The sequence below is a fragment of the Miniopterus natalensis genome, chromosome 16 (assembly GCF_054644295.1).
Source record: "Miniopterus natalensis isolate mMinNat1 chromosome 16, mMinNat1.hap1, whole genome shotgun sequence".
Lineage (NCBI taxonomy): Eukaryota > Metazoa > Chordata > Mammalia > Chiroptera > Miniopteridae > Miniopterus > Miniopterus natalensis.
Genome location: NC_142096.1, coordinates 11,463,759 through 11,484,991, shown reverse-complemented (window position 1 = coordinate 11,484,991; position 21,233 = coordinate 11,463,759). Strand labels below are relative to the sequence as shown.

The window sequence follows — 21,233 nt, the reverse complement described above, 5'->3', positions numbered from 1 at the left end:
GCATAAATTGAGAGCATAAATTGATACTAATCTTGTAGATGGTAAATTACAGATACATATTTTGAATTGTGTTGTGGCTAATGCAAAGAATGGAGTGGTTCTAGAATTCTGCTTTGCATAAAGTGCTTATTGTGTTCATTAAAGTGGTGAACTACTGAAGTTTATGTAGCTATTCTATTTTAGCAGATTCCAAATAAAATTTTCCCCAGAAGGCGTTGTTATTTCAGTGATTTTCTGTTAGAATTTATGTCCATTAAACTTTCAAAACAATTCATTGCTTAATAGCATACTTTAAAGTAAAGGCTTAAATTTTTAAATTAAATTAATCCAAGTTTTATGAAAGATATTTCTCTTTCCTTTCTTTTTTATTAATAGGCAGCATATAACTTGGGAGTTTCTATAGCCCCTCAGTGCTCTATTATTAATATCTTAGGATAAGTGAATATTAAGGCTATTTTTAATACATAATTTGTTTGCAGTATGTTTAATAAATTTTTTTGAGCTCTTTAACGCTTTTATTCAAAATGTCAGTTAAGTTTTAGATCTGTAATGTCTCTATATCTGATACTATTTATTCTTTTTGTTTCACCCATTAACCAGATAGCAGTGCTTATTTTTCTGCCTGTGTTTTTATTTATATATTTTTCATTATCTTTGTGTTATTTTATATCTGTGCAGAGCATGGCGAACACTTATTAGGAGGTTTTTTTTTACATTGTTTTGCATTTACGGGTAAACGTTAAATGGTTACTTATTTCAGAATCTGCTTGTAACTAGTGGTTAATCCTTATGAAGTAATTTTATGGGCCCTCAAATTTAATCTATAAACATTTAAAACTATCAGATGAGTAATTATACATAAAGTCATAAATGTACACACATACACCCCAGTGTATTTGGAAACTGCTACTGAATTGATCGAACAACGAAGAGATTGTCAGTAATTAGAAAATTCAGAGAAGGGAACAGGCAAACCACCAAAACCATTTTTTAAAATTTTAGTTTTGTAAACCCATTGTCATACATAGTACTGTGAGTTATAAATTTTCCAATAACCTGATTATCCACCAAGTTCTCAAAATACTAACAAAATGACATTAACCTATTTAATAGGTTCAGGTATCACTGATAAGGAAAATAACACCACATCCAGCGACCACTTTCTTTTCAATTTACGCTTTTTCTTATGACTGGACTCAGATGGGACACCTGAATTCTGATTTTACCCAGTCAACTTACCACGCTACAAACAAATGCACAAAACCCACGACTATAAGAACGTTGGACAAAATCATGAGCCTAGTAAATGCTTCTTGAAGGAAATTAACTTGTACTGCACTGAATTACAGGTGATGCTACTGGAACATGTGGGGATCCAGGTACCCCCGGTCATGGTTCTAGACAGGAGAGCAATTTCAGAACCCAAAGTTCTGTACATTTTGCTTGTGATACTGGTTATATCCTTCATGGCTCAGAAGAAAGAAGATGTTTAGCCAACGGCAGTTGGACTGGAAGGCAGCCAGAATGCAAAGGTAATCTCGAGCAGAAATTAAATATATTGAAATTGCTGGAATTTAATGTGTACCCAAGTTCAATTTGTTAGTACTAGTGAAATTGCCCTTACCCATCCTTTTTACCCCCAACCATGGAACAAAAGCAGTAGTATTCCAGTTTTACTGACAGCATCCTATATATGATAGGTAATAATTATAAAGAAATATCTCTCATGGGTCATTTATATACAAACATTGTTCACATCTTAGCAAACATCTGGATTGGAAAGTTAAACATATTTGTAAAAAAGGTTTATTTTTTCCCCCCTTTATCGCAGTGCTCCATTGTAGACACTGTCAGGGAAAAAAGTAGGTTGTTCTTACATCAACATTACCTGGAGACCTGTTTTAGTTTTTAGGTTTGTAGAAATGGAAAGACACAGAAAGATGCCTAACTGTTAACGAGATTTTTATTTAGAGATTACATTGTTTGTAACTAGAATATAATGGGAAAGTATCCAGTTACTGAACTTTATAAAAGAAAGATGCCCTAATTGTTATTTAAGTAAGGAGACTAAGATTATAAAACAGCATGCATAGTGTAGCTCTACTTTTAAAATTGGTAATATTTCACTATTGTGTACTCTTGGCTTTGCACAGTGCCTGAAATAAACATCAAAATGAATATATATTCATATTTATGTATACATAGATGTATAAATATTTTATCAACTTATTTCTTGGTGTACTTATAGAAGATCTTTAATCTCTTCATCATTTATTTTTATCTTTTAAGAGAAGTCACCTTGATAGAAAGAAAAAAAAATGGTACCATAATTTAAAAATATATATTACCTCTAAAAATATATAAGGCAAACATGAAATACTCTTTCTATAATGTGTCAGACACACACGCACACACACACAAATCAATCGACAGAAACCTATTTTGTTTAAGCCATTTCCCAGCCTGCGTGGGACCCAGAGCTCTCAGCCTTGCTGTTGGAATCTCCCGAGGAACTTGCTCTAGGTGGAGATGTGCCGCTGACTAGCTGGGGGCCTTGGACAAGCAGCTTGTTCTCCGTGCGTCAGCTCCCAGCCAGGAAATGGTGTTGATGTTACTATCGGCTAATAGCATCTGTTGTGAGGCTAAAACTCCTGGAAAGGTGGTGGCTGCCATAGGGAGTTATCAATGAATGTCCCGTGTCCTTTACGTTAGGGTAGGCCGGCTGACAGCTGCGAAATGACTCTCGCTAGGAGAGTGGCCTTGTCAGCTAACACCAAACACAAGCGGGCTGTGCTCACAGGCACCGAAAAGCCCCTCTTCCCCCAAGTGTCCGCATTACAGAGGCAAAGTCCGCAGCTTCTCTCCAGTGTGTCCACCGAGCTCTCGGCCCTGACTCACGATGGGTGACGCACTTGCCTCTTGTCATTTAACGTTAATTTCACTTGTGTTTAATTCAAGTAATCCTCTGGGTAAGAAAAACCCGTGTACTAAGTGTGGAGGAATTAGAGACAAGAGGACAGAAGTGACAGCGCGATTTGTCCGTATTGTAAACTACCCTCAGTGGAGTTCTTAATTTTTATTGTGCAAGTAAAATGGACCGAGCCTGGGGTCCCTATTTCAAAATGCAAATCACCTGATGTTGTAAAACCCGATAATACTTTTCAAATCCTTCTCGGATTCTTTCAAGACTGTGGATCATGACACATAAATAAATATGAACAGATTATTTTAGGCAGGTGCTAATGAATATAGGAGAGAATCATTACTCTGGACAATAGAAGTAAAACATTTTTAATATATCATAGGTTCTCCTAAAAATATTACCTAGAGTTTGATCATGTTTTAATTGTTTAAAATGTGTAAGTCTCCTGTCTACACACACACACACACACACACACACACACACACACACACACACACAGAAACATGCAGCACCACTGGAAAGGAAGGAGAGGCAGAATTAAATATATAAGATGCAGCAAATGATATAGCTGGTACTTTCTGAAACTATAGTTACACTTTATATTCATAAAGGTAGCTTTAAATTCTTGTGTTACAACAAAGTTTAGTAATACATTTGACATCGGCTTGCTTTGAAGATATTTAAAAATTTACTATGATATTGATGGCAAATAGTCAAACAGTGTAGAGGGTAATCATAGAAGGCATTGTGTTTGTGATTCCTGTTTATGACATGTTGAAAACTTAATGAAAATCATTTCCAGAATTTGTTTTTGTATGCCTTCATCCAGAAATAGAGATTATAAAGTTTTAATGCAGAGCAGTTATATACTTAAGTAAATAAAAATGTTCACGGATACTTAAAATATTTAAATTGTTTATTTTATATCTGTCCTCTTAGAAGTATTATTATAATAAATCTCTGTTGCATCTCATTGTTTCATATTTTTCCATTTTACATTGGTTGTTTTTTAGGCAGAGACTCTTGTTTCAATTGTTCCTTGAAAGATTTTGTGGTTCCCAAAGGCAATACTCTTGAGTAATTACTTTACTTTTTATAGTTTTTTTACCATCACTGCTAACAAAAACTTTTTTAAAAATTACTATTATACGCTTTGTATTCCAGTAATTAAACTAATAAAATCAATACAAATTCATCTTGAATATTTCAACCATTGTGAAAGATAATGGAATGTTTATTTCAGAGGACATTATAGCTCCTTTGGGTAATTTAAAACAAAAATTCAGTCATTAACTTTTTGTGAGAGGATTTCTAATTACACTATTTTATAAATACTCTTAACTATTTTTTTTATAGCTGTACAGTGTGGTAACCCAGGAACAACAGCCAATGGAAAAGTCTTTCGGATTGATGGCACAACATTTTCTAGTTCGATAGTTTACTCCTGCATGGAGGGCTACATCTTGTCTGGACCTTCGGTTCGACAGTGCACGGCCAATGGCACCTGGTCTGGGACTTTGCCTAACTGTACAAGTACGTTTCTTCTCAAGAGTTTTAAACACCACTAGTTATGTGAAAATATTTGAGTATATTCCCGCATATGTGTACGTTGTAGTTAATCAAACCATGCAAGGTTTTGAATATTTGTATTGTGTTTTAGATGAAAAGATGATAGTGTTATGTGGTTAGAGTTTATACTAGTGACTTTAAGAATCAGTTGGCAGGGGAAAGAGGGATCACAGAAAACCTGTGCAGTTAAATGAAATTTAACAGTATTTTAAGAATAGAGATGAATTATCAGCTGTAATCAAGTTTAATACAAAGAAGGCAATTTTATTTTGCCAATCTAACACATATCAATAACTGACTTGGTTTTTTAAAAAGCATACTGATTATTAAGGAGTTCTTGCACTATCATAGGAAGTCCCGGTAGCTGATTTGCCCTCTTAATATGTTAAAAAAAAAAAATAGATGGTATTTTAGAAAGCCTGTATTATAATAAAATTATTCACTTAAGGAAATTTTTTCAACTTATTTTAAATTTCTACATATAAATTAATTCTTATATATTGAATAAAATAAACTTTATTTAACCTATAATACTATAACCATTGGAAAACCATGGTTGCTAATACTTATTTAAAAGAACTTTATAGACATCATGTAAATCATGGAATTTTTAAAAAGAAGGGCTCTTGAGGGTATGTTTAGAGATCCTAGGAGTCATGAGAAGTTGTTAAGCCTCCACAGGGAAAGAGCCTGGGGAGACAAAAGGGGTGCCTTGTGTATTGCAATTTGGACAGGTTACGTATGCTTTTCTGTGGGGTCCTCCATAAAAGTAGGCCAATTTGACTCTGGCTGGTGTGGCTCAGTTGGTTGGCGCATTGTCCCGTACACAGGAAGGTTGTGGGTTTGATTCCCAGTCAGGGCACACGCCTGGGCTGCAGGTTCGATCCCCAGTAGAGGGCGTGTGGGAGGCAGCTGATCAATGTGTCTCTCCCTCTCCCTTCCTCTCTCTCTCTAAAGTCAATAAAAACATATATATATATAAAAGCATGTGTCATGAGATCAAAGTCATGCATCCAAACATCACACACACTTTGACAGAGGAATTAAATATGTTAAGAAATATTCACAGAACTAAACCAACCTGGAAAGGAAGGAAGGATCTTTGCCGTAATACCAGGAAACTCATAACAGTGCTCTAATTAGAAAATTTATTTAAGTTCTTTTCTGTGATGTTCATACTGAAAGAAAAGATTTAAAAACGAAGCACAGGTAAATACTTATTCCACAATACAGAGTTTTGTTGTGATTGTTTTTTGTTTTCTGGTTTTGTTTTGCCTTGTTTGGCAGCACAGAAAGCCCTCAGGGAATAAAAAGCACAGGATCCTTACCATGTGCCTCTGACGGGCAGAGCCACCTCCAGTGCCTGGAGCCCTCAGTGCTCATAGTGTTTTGGGAAAAAGACACAGTCTGCGTCGGGACAGGGCTTGTCAAGTGGAGTAAGGACTGACTTCCAGGTCTAAAAAGAAATATGTTCATTTATTTATTGGATTTTTTTTAATCTACCAGCACTTCTTCCAAGATGATCAATGTCCTGCGCCCGGCAGGTCTTGCCGTTGGGGTCCGGGACAGCATACTCTATCAGATCCAGTGACAAATGAACCTAAGGTGTTTGTTACAAATGACCAGGACAGGAATGGTCCTCGCTGGATCTTTGTTACCAACACAAGAATTCTCAAAGTTTTTTGTTTGTTGGTTGTTTTTTGTTGTTTTGGTAGAAGATAGGCCAGGGAGATGGGGATAGTCTCACACAAGAGAAAGCTGAGGGATATCTCAGCATGAACCTGGGTAAAGTGAGGCTAAAAAGTCATCTAAATCCCCTTAAGGAGAGAGGGCTATCGCTAAATGCAGTGGTTCTGAAACAGGGCTATTTTGCTTCCCGGGGGACATTTGATAATGCCCGGGGATATTTTGGGCTGTCGCAGTGCAGGTGAGTGGAGTGTGCTATCCGCATCCAGCAGGCAGAGGTAAATGCTAAACACCTTCAGTGCAGGAAGCAGCCTCGCGCAACCGAGAATTAATTGACCACAGATGTCCATAGTGCCAAAGTTAAGGTAAAGAAAATCTACCTAACAGATCTAAAACGAAAACCAACTGTTGAATTGAGAGCTCAGAACACCTTTCTGGAACTTCACTCTGCTCTAGTAGAATTTTATTCTGGGCTTTCAACCTGGCAAAGCAACCGCATAACAGAGCAAGTATGTATATTGCTACATTGTGTCTAATAGGAAAACAGTGGGATCATTCAAACACCAGGCCGCAGGGCTTTGGCTTCATGAATTATATTGCATGTACAGACATGTAAGAGGATATTATGTCATTAAAATGTTACAGCGATCTATGTGTACACGCAAAAATATCAATTAGATATTGAGTAAAAAATGAATTCTGTTATGAAAGTGTGGGTAGTATGGCCCTATTTCTTTAAAAATGAATATTTATAATGCTCATTTAAGAAGTTAAAGTTTCGAAGTGGCATAGATTAAAATTACTAAATTATGTTTTATTTTTAGCAAAGAAGTTATCTGCTTCAGTTTTCATAAATGATGCCAAATGGGCATCAATTACATGCTAGAAGCTAATGAGAATACCTCCCATAAAAACAAATGTTTTACTTATTTATTTATTACTTTTTGTTAATTCTCACCCAAGGATATTTTTCCAAAGCTCTAACCACTGAGTCCACAGTCCAGGACAAAAAACAATTGAAACCTTTATATAATACATGGGTGTTTGTGCATAGGAGCTACTTAATTATTCCTTATACACTCATTCACTGATTTATTCTTTAAACAGTATTTACTTTCTCTTATGATGTATTAAATGAGGCTGTGAGAATATAGCAGTGTAGAAAAGAGACAAAATATCTGTCTTGGGGGAGTTTATTGCTGTGTGTGTGTGTTTGTGCGCACGCTCACACACTTATGTGTGTACGTAAGTGCTGTGTCCTTGGGATTTGGGTGACTTTAGAAAAGATTTTCTTGCATTAAACCCCAGCACTCCGTTGTCATGCTCTGGTGTCCCTGAATTTTAAGGTAAAGCTCTAAGGAGCTACTATTCTAAGGTTTTGCTCGAAAAGACCAAAAGCCTCTTTTTGTTGTTGAAAACAAGCCGGTGGTGAATGAATTGACTTGTGGAGCAGGTGCTGTTTACAAAGCTCGTTGCTATTGGAAACGGCCCCTCTGCCGGGCCTGCGCTTCATGAGAAAGTCCCCAGACAAACCCGCGAAGCTGTTGCTGCCCGCGCCCCATTCACAATAGGCCCTCTGTCCCCTTTCGGGGGCCGCGCCTCAGCTCATGGCCTTTGCGCCCCATTAGCCGCCTCCCTTGCCAGGGTTCCAATTCAGCCCTAAAGCGCTGCCCAAAAAATAGCAGTTTGTGGGTGTTCTCTTTAATTTCCATCGTCTTAATTGGAACCGAGGTTAAAAATATAAAATAACATAAGGTAAAATAAAAATGAAATAAATTGAAGGCTCTACCCACTTTCATTATAAGTTTTGAAACTGCAAAAAATATATATATATGACATATTTTTGGTAAATAAGCAGGATTGGTTTTCCTATCCAACTCAGTTATATAATTTCAAAAATCTTTTCCTCATCAATAATAAAAGAACAAAAATCATTCTGTCTGCAAAATTCTTATTAGGAGTCTGATAGGAACACTGAGAGTGATTTCAGCAAACCGACTCCGGGGCTCCGAGAGTTAGCAGGTGGAGCGACATGAATATTGTTCTTCAATTTAATTGCCATTATTCATGGTCCTAAAAACTTCTTACACTCAACAGATTAGAATAATATGAAAGAAATGTTGAGATTCATCATTTTTAATGGTAAATTAATAAATACAATGTGACTGAAGTGCTATTAAGGTCTTCTATGATTTAATCTACTTTTAGTCTTTAACTCTAGACTGCCAAATTTCTGTTCGAGTTACTTAAAAATAAAAGTGAGGGAATACAACCCAGATTCACCTGGTATAATTATATACCCTTTTATGAAGGAAATGATTCAAAAGGCAAAAAGGCTACTAAGTGGCCTTTTTATCTCCAGAAAAGGAAAAGTATAACCCACGTTTTTCTTTTTCTCTTAGCAGCAAGAATACTTTTAGCCGATTTATTGCCCAAATCATGTTTTAATCATGTGCTCAAAACAGCAAGTGCTTTGGTCGCTTATATATAATTTCTGATGTGCCTTATTCTTAAATGTCATATTAGCATTATTTTTTTTTCATGATGCTTTTTGGGTGGCATCATAAGTGATAATATATGTAATCAGAGCCAGCTTTATGGACAAGTGCAGTTGATAGAACCTCATGCTCAAGGGTCCTGTGCTTAGGGTTTAATGCTCTGTGATTGCAGTCTCAAAATCCTCAATGTTATCATCTCTGGATGTGTGTTTTGTAACTGAAGTCCCCTGGGACACTGGAGCATGTGATGGGGTTTGGAACCTCTGCTCATGCACAGTCAGCCTCCCTGCCTCCCTGCCTTCCTAGGATGGGGTGTAGGCCTTTTGCCCCCCACCGCCTGGTACCCCTGTCCCCGCATGGCCTTCCCATTCCCACCACTGCTTTGGGGGCCTCCGATGCTTTCCCCTCAGCTGTTCCATCCTATCGTCAGCAGAGGGAGGGTCCCATTGCAGCTTCCTTCTGCACCGTTTGGGGGGGCTGGGTGCAAACATGGGGCAAGTCAGAGTTTGGTGTATTCCTGGAGTTTTGGTGCAGAGTCGGTAGCACATATCTCTGCCCTTCATTCATTCCCAATGTGGGAAGCAAGCAGGTTCCAGAACAGAGGTTGCCCCTTTTTCCAGGTGGTTCTTTCACTTGGGATGGCAATGAGTTGGTGGAAATGAGAAAATGATCTATCTCTAGCTGTAGCATTTCTATTTTCTACCGAGCCTCACAATTTGTGTATCCCACCCTGTATGTGGTAAATTTACACTAGGTAGTTTATACACGCTTTTATTTATTCAGTAAAAATTATTCTTTTTGCGCCTCGTATTGTTTTAATTAAAAACTATTATAATATTGAGTTGAAACACTGTGCAGAAAATACTCTCTCAGTCCAGCAAGCCTAATAAATTAGAGACTTCAATGGCCATATATAAGAATACCAGTTGTAAATATTATACTAGAAATCTTGATTCTGTAGGATGGCTTCCTCATGATCACTTCATGCATGGGAAATGAGGTTGTCCCATCTGTTTCCTACAGTACAGTAGTGTATTAACCCAGCCTTTTCAAAGTCCAAATGACAATTCCTGAACCATATGTATAGAATCTGTAATAAGCACACCTGATCATAATCAAGAATTGCTAGTATGTGGTTTAAATATACTTATGTTTTATTATTCAAAGTGAACACGATAACTAATCTCCCTACGTATATATTAAGTATGCCACATGCTTACTGTTCTCTGTTAAATATGTGCCACATTAACCATCTGCTTTTCTAATCCGATGTGGACAGTAATCAGCTGTGGAGACCCAGGCATACCTGCCAATGGACTGAGATACGGAGATGATTATGTGGTTGGACAAAATGTTTCGTACATGTGCCAGCCAGGCTATACAATGGAACTGAACGGCTCCAGAATCAGGACTTGTACGACTAATGGCACGTGGAGTGGAGTAATGCCAACCTGTAGAGGTAGAAGGATTTCTTAATTATGGACAAGTGATCACCACCACATAGTTTCTTTTTTAATGTGCAAATTTAAAGTAAACTTACATAGTGTTTTATGTATCGTTTCACATTTTTTTTAAACTGAAAAATGACTGCTTTGGTTTTTATTTTTAGACTGTATAGATGATAATAATCTATAGGATTTTAAAATACTTCTACAAAAATGTTTTACTTTATTGTGAGTAGTGACATTGAACTTTAATGCAACCAAAACAACAAAAATAGCATATACACTGATATGTAAGCACCACCCTCGTTTATATTAACTGATGAATATTTAAAAGAGAATATAACCTATAATCTTAATGATTTAGAACAGTCATTTTCAACCTTTTTCATCTCCTGGCACACATAAACTGATTACTAAAATTCTGGGCATACCAAAAAATATATTTTTTGTCAATCTGCCAAAAATAGATATAATTTTGATTGATTTGCAAAAACATAATAATAGTAATTGCTCCAAAGTGACTTTTTAAGATATCAGGTGCCTATACTTGTATATAAGGATTTCTGGTCCCAATAATTAACCAATCCGACATAACCAATGAAATGACACTCTGTTATATGACCTATATATTTATGCTTCAAGACAGGGCATTCACACCAGATGGCTATTGTTCTATTGGTTGTTGTCATTTTTTTTATTTGACAATCTAACGGAAAAGATGTCAGCGCCCCTGACTAAATGGGCAGGTATTGCATGTTTTAAAAATTCTTGCGGCGTGCTGGTTTAAAATCACTGTTGGAACTTTAATTTGATGATCCATTTGGGTCAAGTAGTTCATAGGTAAGGAGAAAAACTTTCAGTAGTTTGAGAACAGTCAACCTACAATAAAACTGTAACTTCTCTTGAAGGAGAAACTGTTTATTTAAAGAATGCAATCTAGAGTTAATCTTTTAGTCAATATAGGCATAGATTTGCTACCTTATGCTATTTATTTTTTCATCGGAAATATTTTCACATTTTTCTGCCAGTTTTTCTGATGACTTGTGGAATAGTGTAGATGCATCGTCAGGTAATTTATATTGTATAATAATACCACTGATTTTTTTAATAATTGAGATTTCTCATTGAGGAGTTTTGCTAAACTTCTATAAATTGACAGTTTAGTATCTCCCTGACATCTAACCAAAAAAAAATGTAACAAAAAAGAATAATTTCATTGTGTATTTTTCTTATTGATTTTACCGTTTCTTAATCATATCACTGCACAAAGTTCATGAAAATATGTGAACAGATATTTTATATTTTAGAAGTTATTTCTCACACAATTAATTGATCCTGATAATGGCAATATTATACATCTCAAAAAATTATTCAGATATGTTGCTAGCCATCAGAATATAATCATTCCTCATTTTTAGATTTTGTGGTTGATATCCTTCGCCACCTCAGCCAACCTATCTCTGCCTGAGGACAGCTTAAAACAATCGTAAGAATAAATATTTAAAAATCTGATAATAGATTTACAAATTCTACAGTAAGTTTTCACCTTTGAATCTAAGTGTTTAATAGAACCAGTTTGGATATTTTAATGAGATACATGATTTGTGTTTTCAAAAATGTCACAGAATTACTACTAAATTCCTTGCCACGGTGCTGATACACTACATACACAGCCCAACAACCAAGCACTTCAGTCTGTCTAACGGTCATTGGAAAATGATATAAAACCAATAACTGATCAGTCACAAGACTGGATAGAAGATCACCCTCTAATCGCCTCCCCTTAGATGTCAGGCAGCTTGTTATTTTATAAGAGAACCTCTGACAAGCAGCAGCCTTTGTGTTGCCAAGAAATAGCCCTGTCCTCGGGATGCTTCAGGTGCCCGCCAGCGGAACAGACGTGGCCACGGCGTCGGCCTTCGAAAGGCTGAGCTGGCCCTGGCCCCTCCTGAGCACCTTTCTTCTTTCTCTCCGCGCCCGGGTCCTCGGCAGCCGTGGCTAATGGCCTGTCCTGTGATTGCAGCTGTCACCTGCGCGACTCCGCCTCAGATCTCTAACGGGAGGCTGGAAGGGACGACCTTCGACTGGGGCTTCAGCATCAGCTACGTGTGCTCCCCGGGCTACGAGCTGTCCTTCCCCGCGGCCCTGACCTGCGTGGGGAACGGCACGTGGAGCGGGGAGGTGCCGCAGTGCTTGCGTGAGTGTCGAGTGACAGCTAAAGTCACCCTTGCCTCCTTTCGCGCCCCTGGAGCTGCTTGGCGGGGTTACGGCTTCTGAGATGAGTGCTCAACAGAAACACAGAAGAGAAGCTCTTCAGAAATAAGGAAAACAAACTATTGCTAAAGCTAAAGTGCCCACTGATAATGATTACCGAGGAAATAGCTGTTGAATTCAAAACGTGCCAGGATAAAAGTAGCAAGACTAGGACCCCGGCCTGGGAGCCTAGGCTTTAATGCTATATTGCTAGAAGCGCCTGCATGCCAAGTAGCACTGAGGTTAACCATATATTACAAATGCTGAAGATTGGCTTGATTCTGGTTAATATTTTTTTAAAAAACGGCAATTACTAGGTGGAAAATATCTGAATCAGACTAATATTTAAAACATTATAGTGAGTTAAACATTCAGTATTCATGTAGACAAAAACTAAAAAAAGTATTCATTGGAATAGATTAACATGGGTAACATGTCACTTTAGTGCAATATTCCAGGTAGTCGTCACCATTTTTCTAAATTGTTTACTCTGATGAATCCTAAATCTTTGTTATCATTGTCTTTTTTTTTTTTTTACTTCCAGCAAAGTTTTGTGGTGACCCTGGGACACCTGCCCAGGGAAAGCGAGAAGGCAAAAGCTTTATCTACCAGTCAGAGGTTTCATTCAGCTGCAGTTCCCCTTTCATATTAGTGGGCTCAAGCACCAGGATCTGTCAGGCGGATGGCACTTGGAGTGGCTCGTCACCTCACTGCATAGGTAACAGGAGTGGAAGCTTGATCGCACTCAGTAATTCTGGATATGATAGGCTGTGGTGACATTTAATGGGTTCCTTTATCCTAAAAACTATACTTGACTAAATATGAGAAACAAACGTAAACTATAGAAGCAATTAGAAGACACTGAAAATGAATATTGATTAAAACATGTGATATTGCTTTTAGCATGGAAAACTTCCAGAAGAAACACTTGACATAATTTTTTTGTTTGTCAATAAAATGAAAAAGAAAAAACTTTAATAGTATTATTAAGGACTAGCATTGATACAGATCTTTAGCATTAATAAAACATATTCAAATGAAATTAAACTTGCTCCAAAAATATACAAAAGATACATTGATTTTAAAATGGCTCTAACTCGCCTGGCCGGGCGTGGCTCAGCGGTTGAGCATCGACCTAGGATCCAGGCGATCGGGGTTCGATTCCCGGTCAGGGCACATGCCCGGGTTCGGGCTCGATCCCCAGCAGGGGGTGTGCAGGAGGCAGCCGATCAATGACTCATTATTGATATTTCTCTCTCTCCCTCTCCCTTCCTCTCTCTGAAATCAATAAAGCTATATTTAAATAAATAAATAAATAAATAAATAAATAAATAAATAAATAAATAAAATGGCTCTACATTTATTTAAAAAAACAAATTTATTTTTTAATTACTTTTAACATACAATATTATATTAGTTTCAGGTGTACAACAGAGTGATTAAATATTTATATTCCTCATGAAGCGATCATCCCGATAAGTCTAGTACCCATCTGGCACCATATATAGTTCTTACAATATTACTGACTCTATTCCCTCTGCTTGCTTTACATCCCTGTGACTATTTTTATAACTGTCAGTTTGTCAGAGTACATTTCCATAATTCTAAAACTAAATGCCACACTTGGTAAACTAACCAGATAATCTGTCGTGCCAGCTAGTCAACTCAGAGATGACCAGCCCTAACATTCTTATGTCTGAATCTCCTACAGATATCAGTGAAAAATCCAAATAACTAAGTCCTGTGTCTGGAAAACACTCTTATTTCTATTGAGGGTACTATTACTCTACCTGAGATGATGATTTAGCAAAGTCCTTGGGCAAATATTTTATGCACGTGTGTTCCTCTTTTATATCCTTCATTTTTCTTTAAATTTTGATCCACAGAGTTAGTTGCCTGTCAAGTGCTTTGATATTACAAGGCTCCAGAGTTTAAGAACTGCATAATTTATATAAAATGCAGTTTACCTGAATTTCTTGCTGTAGGATTAGTAGCCTTCTGTCCACAGTGAGATGTTATTAGATTTACACTCTAGTATTACCCAGGGCCATTTCATTAAAGCTGATATCACTTAAAATTGTTTTGTACGAGAGAAATACCCTGTGCAAAAACTGTTTCAGATAAGAAATAAAATGTCCAGCAAAACTGAAAAAAATATATAATAGTAAAGTTTGAAGAAATATTATGTTTTTAATCTTCATTTTAGAACCTACCCGTACTTCATGTGAAAACCCAGGGGTGCCACGGCATGGATCCCAGAACAATTCATTTGGATTTCAAGTGAGTGCTTTCAATAAATGTTTCCGTTTAGTATAAAACTATATCTTACGGCTTCTTCGGTTTGTGTGCATAGAGTCCTGTTGGCACAAACAAGAGAAAAGTTATCCTTATATCTGGATTTAGAAACATATTTTAAAAAGGTAACAGGCAACAGAAAGAGTGGAAGTAAAAGGAAATTAGGAAAAGGGAAATACGCTTCAAGAGCAATAGCCTAACTGACCGTAAGGATAAAAGCGAAGAAAAACTGGAGATAGCAATGAGCACAGGAAAATACATAAGCAGCCCGCAGTACATAGGGAGGGGAAGTGAGCGAAAGTGAGGGAGGTGTGGGGACTGTGAGAAAGTACATATGAAACAGGTTAAAAGAGAGACAACTGATACAGTTAGCTATTACCTAAAATGGGGTTTCTCAATAAGGCAACAAGACTAAAATATTTTTGCTGTATGATGCATATACAATACTAACATTTTTACACATTGTCATTGATGTGGGAAAGATCTGAAAAATCACTTAACCATGACCTATTGTTGCACAACACATAGTTGGGTTGTTATATTGCCGATCCTGGGCACGCCTAGTCATGTGTGGCTGACTTTCTTGTTTTCTCTTTTTCCAATTTAGATTTTATGTAGAAATTCAGCAAGTTTCTCATTACAGGACCTAAGGGGAGCCAGAGTGCATACTGATTCCGAAAGGAAATTGTCAATTTACACATTACCCAACTGCCTTGTTTTGCAGGGTTTTCTAAACTGTGCTATTTTATGTGAAATTCAGTGTGAACTGAAGAACATCTATTTCTAAAGAAAGTATTCATCAAAGATGCCATATTTTTGTTGCTAAAAATAGTTTCCATTTATCTACAGTTCAGGCTCAGTCTGAGCATTGATTTGATAGCATTTCCAATTCTTCCAGTTTGCCTCAGTCCTACAAAAGTGTAAAACAGTGTCTCAGTCTCTATGGTAGTGATGTTTTTAGAAAACTTTAGATTCTTAGGTACATAAAAGGTTTTATCAGTTGATCTAAATCCTGAAAAATGGGCAACTAGCTAAACAGCATTAGTCCTCATCACATGGACAAAGAAACTGAAACAGGATGTGACTTGGCCTTGATCGAGGGACGAGTCATTGACAACATCCCGCCAAGACAGAATTGTGATGTTAGTGTCTGTGCACTAAATTGGGTGACTTTTCTGAAAAATATGAGTCCTTTCTAGTAAATACCCTTTGAGGTAGTGGAAATAGAAATGAGTAAAACTGAGTTTGAAAATAGTCATGCAATGAAATGAATAGAATTATTAGCTCATTTTAAGAATTCTATAATCATTAAACATGTTATGACAAAATTAACCTAACCCCAAATTCATATTATTTGGCTAATAAAAATAGGTTATTATATTCTATCTAGGTGAAGATGAATAGACTAGATTTCAAATATGGTAAGGTGTATATATAATTATATTAATCTCTGTTACAAATGCAAATGATATATTGAGTATATTAAAGACATTAACTTTTGTACATGCATGTGGCAGGTATGTGTATGTGTGTGTGTTTGTGTGTGTGTGTATATATATACTATGTTTACTCTATATGTACTAATTATATTTACTAAATCTGTATAGAACCAACAGACTTTTAAAAATTCTAGCTCTAACTAGTATCAATTTATTGGTAGGTTCCAAATGAATACTGTCTTATGGAACTGGAAAGGGCACCTTTATCCATTAAGAAAAGTCCTTGCAAGTAACAGACTGTTTTAAGCTAGCCTAAGCTAAAGGCACTACAAGCTATGCTGCAGGTGTGTCTGAGGACACAGAGAGTGTCCTCAAGCCCCGAATTTAGGAACTGGACCACAGTCCTCAGCCTTTTTCGCTATTCTGTGTTCACTTCATTGTCTCCTTCTGCAGATTGGCCGTATGGCCGGGGGTGCATCATTTCTACTTACATCTCAGCCACATACAGAAAGTGATTAATTGCCTCCATCTCAGTTCCCAATTTCCAGAGAAAGAATGAGTCTGGTCCAGCTTTCGCATCTACCCCTGGTTTTATCAGGTGGCCAGTAGTGAGTTGAGTAAAATAGCTGTAGGAACCCCACTTCTGGGAGGGACAAGAGAAAGGAGAAAGTTATGAACTGCAGAGGCACTGCAATCATTTTCTTAATTTTCTCTTTAATGTGTTCATTTGTTCTCTCTTTTTCTTTATAGATTTATAATAGTAGATTTTGGGGGGCATAGGTATAATTATTAACATATAAGAATATATCACCCCTTGATAGAAAAGATGAAAACCCTAGTATTGAAAAATAATACTCAACATAATTTATCTTTTTATCTAAAATATTGAAAATTGGAACAATTTTTTGCTGGAAATAGACTGCCAGTAATGGGAGTAGCTGTCAAAATGATTGATACAACATCTAGATTAATTATGGGATAAATGCCAAACACATATTTCATTAACTGCTGTATCACTCTTTAAATTGAGCTCCGAGCTTTGGGAGAACCATTACTTAGATTTAGGACTCATTACATAAAGCTATTAATAGACAGGAAATGTTTTAAATCTGACTCTTAGATTTTTAACCCAAGGTAGTTAACACTTAGTAACCCTACCAAAATAACCACGGTGATTATCTGTGATTTCTAGTTGATAATCAAAATTAGTACCTGAGTTCCTTCAATAAAAGAAACATGTTACTTAGTGTTTATTATCTTTAAAAGATAAATACAACATGAATTTTAAAGCAAAATAACCCATAAGTTTTATTTTTTTAATTAAAATCTTCTGATTATTTTTAATACAAACTCATGAGATTCCTTAATATTAAACTTTTTTTTTAATCCATTTTCATTTATCTGTCTTTAACCCTCGATCCCTCTGTCTGTCCATATTCAATCATGTATTTATATACAGCTTATTGACCTTTGTGGTACCTATATATCTTCTTCATATCATGGCACAAAATTTGGCACCTGCGTATACTTTGGCTACTCAAATATTTGATGATGATATGTACACAAAGAGATCTAAGGTGGTTTTTTCCCAGCCTTGCCCCCCCCCCCCATTTTATTTTAAAGCAGAGTTCAATTTCTTTTCCCTCCAACGTCTGCCATGGATAATTTATTTTGAAAACATTTTCTCATCCACAGTTCTTTCTGTCTTTTACCATATTTGAAGTTGCCTTGGGACTTTTGTTCTCTCTGTAATTTGCTACAGGTAGGAAGTGTTGTACAGTTTCATTGCAAAAAAGGACACCTTCTCCAGGGGTCTACCACACGTACCTGTCTTCCTGACCTCACATGGAGTGGAATTCAGCCCGAGTGCATACGTAAGTATTGTGGCTAAGAAATTATACTTCTCACGGAAGAATTATATGCATTTTTCTCCTCGTTGTGAAAATAAATCCATATCCCTATCATAGGTGTATCACATTGGTGTTTTAGACTATTATAAAACATAATTCTTGTATATAATTTATTACTATATCAAATCCTATTCCTTTGGGTAGCATTCCTTCTAAAGAAGTTAGAAAGCATGAGGCACAATTTTGTTCCCTTTGAAAGCTCTTGTAATTGTGTTCAGTTTAGTCACCGGGTACTTTTAGATGATGATGATTTTTTAGATTTATAGATCTACACTATAAACTTGAAACACTCAGATACAGGAGGCTCCAACATAGTGACTCTTAATCTTATCACTCATGAAACCACCTGAGTATCTGAGAGGTGCTAGAAATATAACCATGGAAGGAAACATGCATGAACACCTTGACCGAATCTTTGAATACTACTTACGGATTTTCTGGAGGCGGTAAATGTGCACTGACCCCAAACTGAGAACGCTTGCTGCGTGAGAACAAAGTCCAAGGTCACTACATAGTCTTTTCTGACTCACAGTTAGAAATAAATTTTAGCTGGTGAGATACTTATCTCTTCTTTCCCTCCCGTCTCCTCTTTTTATCTTCTCCATCTTTTTAAATTCTGATCCTCTCAGAGGAAAAACGAAGAATAAACAGGAGGAGAATGGCATATAGCTTTTAGGGTTTGCAGGGAGTTTACTCTGGCCTGTTCAGAGCCACCCGAATAACCGCGGGAGCCGCTGCGGGCCCGCAGGTTCCTGAAAAGCAGCGGAACACTCCCGAGTCACATCCCCTGCCCGCTCAGTTTATATTTAAATACGGCAAAATCCCTTCAAAGAGAATCCCTCAGTGTGCACTTTGGAACAGCTGTGCAGAATGTGACGAGGTATTTCATAGTAAACCGAGCTCCTCTGATGACCTACATTTGGGGTAGGATGATTTAAATGAAGTTAAACAGCTTCTGTTACTGCAAAGCATCTCAGAATTTTAATATGTGCATAATGTGGGGGTTACAAATCTAGCAGAGACAGATTTCGGTTTATCCTTAGTAATATTCCCCCTATGAGGATTAAATTTCACTAACTGGATTAAATTAAATGTAAACCGTATAGTACAATGTTTATCTCATAGTGTTAAAAAATGTTATTTATAGCTTTGTAAATCTCCATTGGGAAACACATGGAAATTTCTTTTCCAAACAAATTTGTCCATAGAACTTTTTTTTTCAGAGACCACCTTGAAGGATTTTTTTTACCCATGAACAAATAATCAGAAATGTTGTCTTATTTAGGGGGGAAATTTTCTTGCAGCTTCTGTTTCTGATTGAGAAAGGAATCGTCTTTAAAAGACACAAAACAGGTGAACTGGGGGTCAAGGCCAAGAAGTGCCCTAAGTATAGGTAGAGAGGAGCCAATGTAGAGAATTAGGAGCGAGAGGAAATGAAGAAAATGAGACCAAAAAAATTAAATCAATGAAAAAGTACTGCTAGCAGATAAACCGAAAGTACAGCCAGAAAATTTAGATGTAAAAAATTCTAAATTGCACTTTCTACATTAGGAATTATTAATATTAGAATGACAAAATGAGCTGTGGTTGGATTTAGCTTTAGAAAAAATGTTTTATAATTTAAAGTAAATATAATAAATTTTAAAAATCATAAAATAATATTTCCTAAACTGGTATAGAAAATTTGAGTTTTACAGACTTTAAAAGGTATTTTATTGTAGACCTTTTTGGTCCTTTAAAATGCTAATATGTATTGTGATTCTCTGAAATGATGATATAGTATACATTTATGAGCTCAATTATCCACAGACTTTTTCCCCCTCAGTTTACCTCTTAACATTACGTTCAACAGATAATTGTCTAGGAAATGCTAGTCTATGAAATCAGAATTTGTATTTACATTTCACATTTCCTTTGATTCGGTAGAATAATTATTTTAAAGTGTATTTATATAAAGGCATTGACATACCTTTAAAAATATGTTATGACTCCAGTCTCAAAATTTTCTTAGCATGTCTATAAAAATGAACATTTTTCTCTTTTTTTAATACAGCCCACAGCTGTAAGCAGCCGGAAACTCCTGTTCATGCCAATGTGGTAGGAATGGACCTTCCGTCCCACGGGTATACACTGATTTATACCTGTCAGCCTGGCTTCTTCCTAGCAGGTGGAACAGAACATAGGGTGTGTAGATCTGATAACACCTGGACTGGAAAAGTCCCTGTTTGTGAAGGTAAGTTTTTTCTATAAAACCTTTTCACAGAAGATATTTTGACCTCTCTCAGATGCAAGAAACAAAAGATCAACAAATTCAAATTAGCTTAGGAACAAGGGGAAACTTGTTGGCCAACTCTGAGGAAAGGAGTGATGTAGATACTGCTGGACCCAGAGGCACAACCATGTTATTCAGGTCTTCGTAGCTGCTTTTCCATATTCTGTTGGTTTTTTTGTTCTTGCTTTCATTACTTCTAGTTTTCTATTCACGGTAGGTGTACTAGTTCTGTAGGGCTAACCATAGCAAAATACCACAAGGCGAGTGGTTTGAAAGAATATAATCTTATTATCTCACACTTCTGGAGGTCAGAAGACCAAAATCAGTAGGGCCAAGTGTCTCCTGAAGGCTCTAGGGCAGAATCATTCCTGACTTCTGATGGCTTCTGGTGATTCTTGGCATTCCTTGGCCTAGAGCTGCCCCACCTCAACTTCTACTTTCATCTTCACATGGCCTATCGTGTGTACTGTATCTCTGTAAGTCCCCTCTTTTTCTTATAACGACATCAGTCTTTAGATTTAGGGATTATTTCAGGATTATTTCACCTTAAGGGCCCCAACTAATTAATCTTCAAAGACCCTATTTCCAAATGAGGTCATATTCTGAGGTTTCTGGTGAACATACATTTTAGGGATATACTCTTCAACCCACTACAGTAGAAAAATTGCTGCTAGCATTCCTGGGCTCATACACTTCTGGCAGAATAACCCTGGTAAAAAAGTATTTCCCAAAGTTTGGTCATGTTAGATAAGCCTCTAGAATAAGAAACAGTGTCCTATGATATGGCAGCACAAATCTTCCCCCTTGTTTCCCTGGACCATAATAGGGGTAATTACTGAAATTGTTAGCTTTACAACAGGCATGTTGAGTGGGGACAGAGGAGCTTTGATGAACAGGACATTTTGGAGAAAATTATATGATAGATCAGAAAATAAAATTGACA

At 36.7% G+C, this 21,233-nt stretch overlaps 1 protein-coding gene across 1 annotated transcript in view; it reads left to right on the top strand.

The window, feature by feature from the left end:
* Positions 1 to 21,233, top strand: part of CSMD3 (CUB and Sushi multiple domains 3) — a 551,595-nt gene that overhangs the window by 517,144 nt on the left and 13,218 nt on the right. Inside the window, exons 58-65 of the mRNA XM_016224286.2 lie at positions 1,350 to 1,532; positions 4,280 to 4,456; positions 9,956 to 10,135; positions 12,145 to 12,318; positions 12,919 to 13,092; positions 14,581 to 14,654; positions 17,871 to 17,982; positions 20,072 to 20,251. Coding sequence (XP_016079772.2) covers positions 1,350 to 1,532; positions 4,280 to 4,456; positions 9,956 to 10,135; positions 12,145 to 12,318; positions 12,919 to 13,092; positions 14,581 to 14,654; positions 17,871 to 17,982; positions 20,072 to 20,251 — 1,254 coding nt within the window. The remainder of the gene's footprint in view (positions 1 to 1,349; positions 1,533 to 4,279; positions 4,457 to 9,955; positions 10,136 to 12,144; positions 12,319 to 12,918; positions 13,093 to 14,580; positions 14,655 to 17,870; positions 17,983 to 20,071; positions 20,252 to 21,233) is intronic.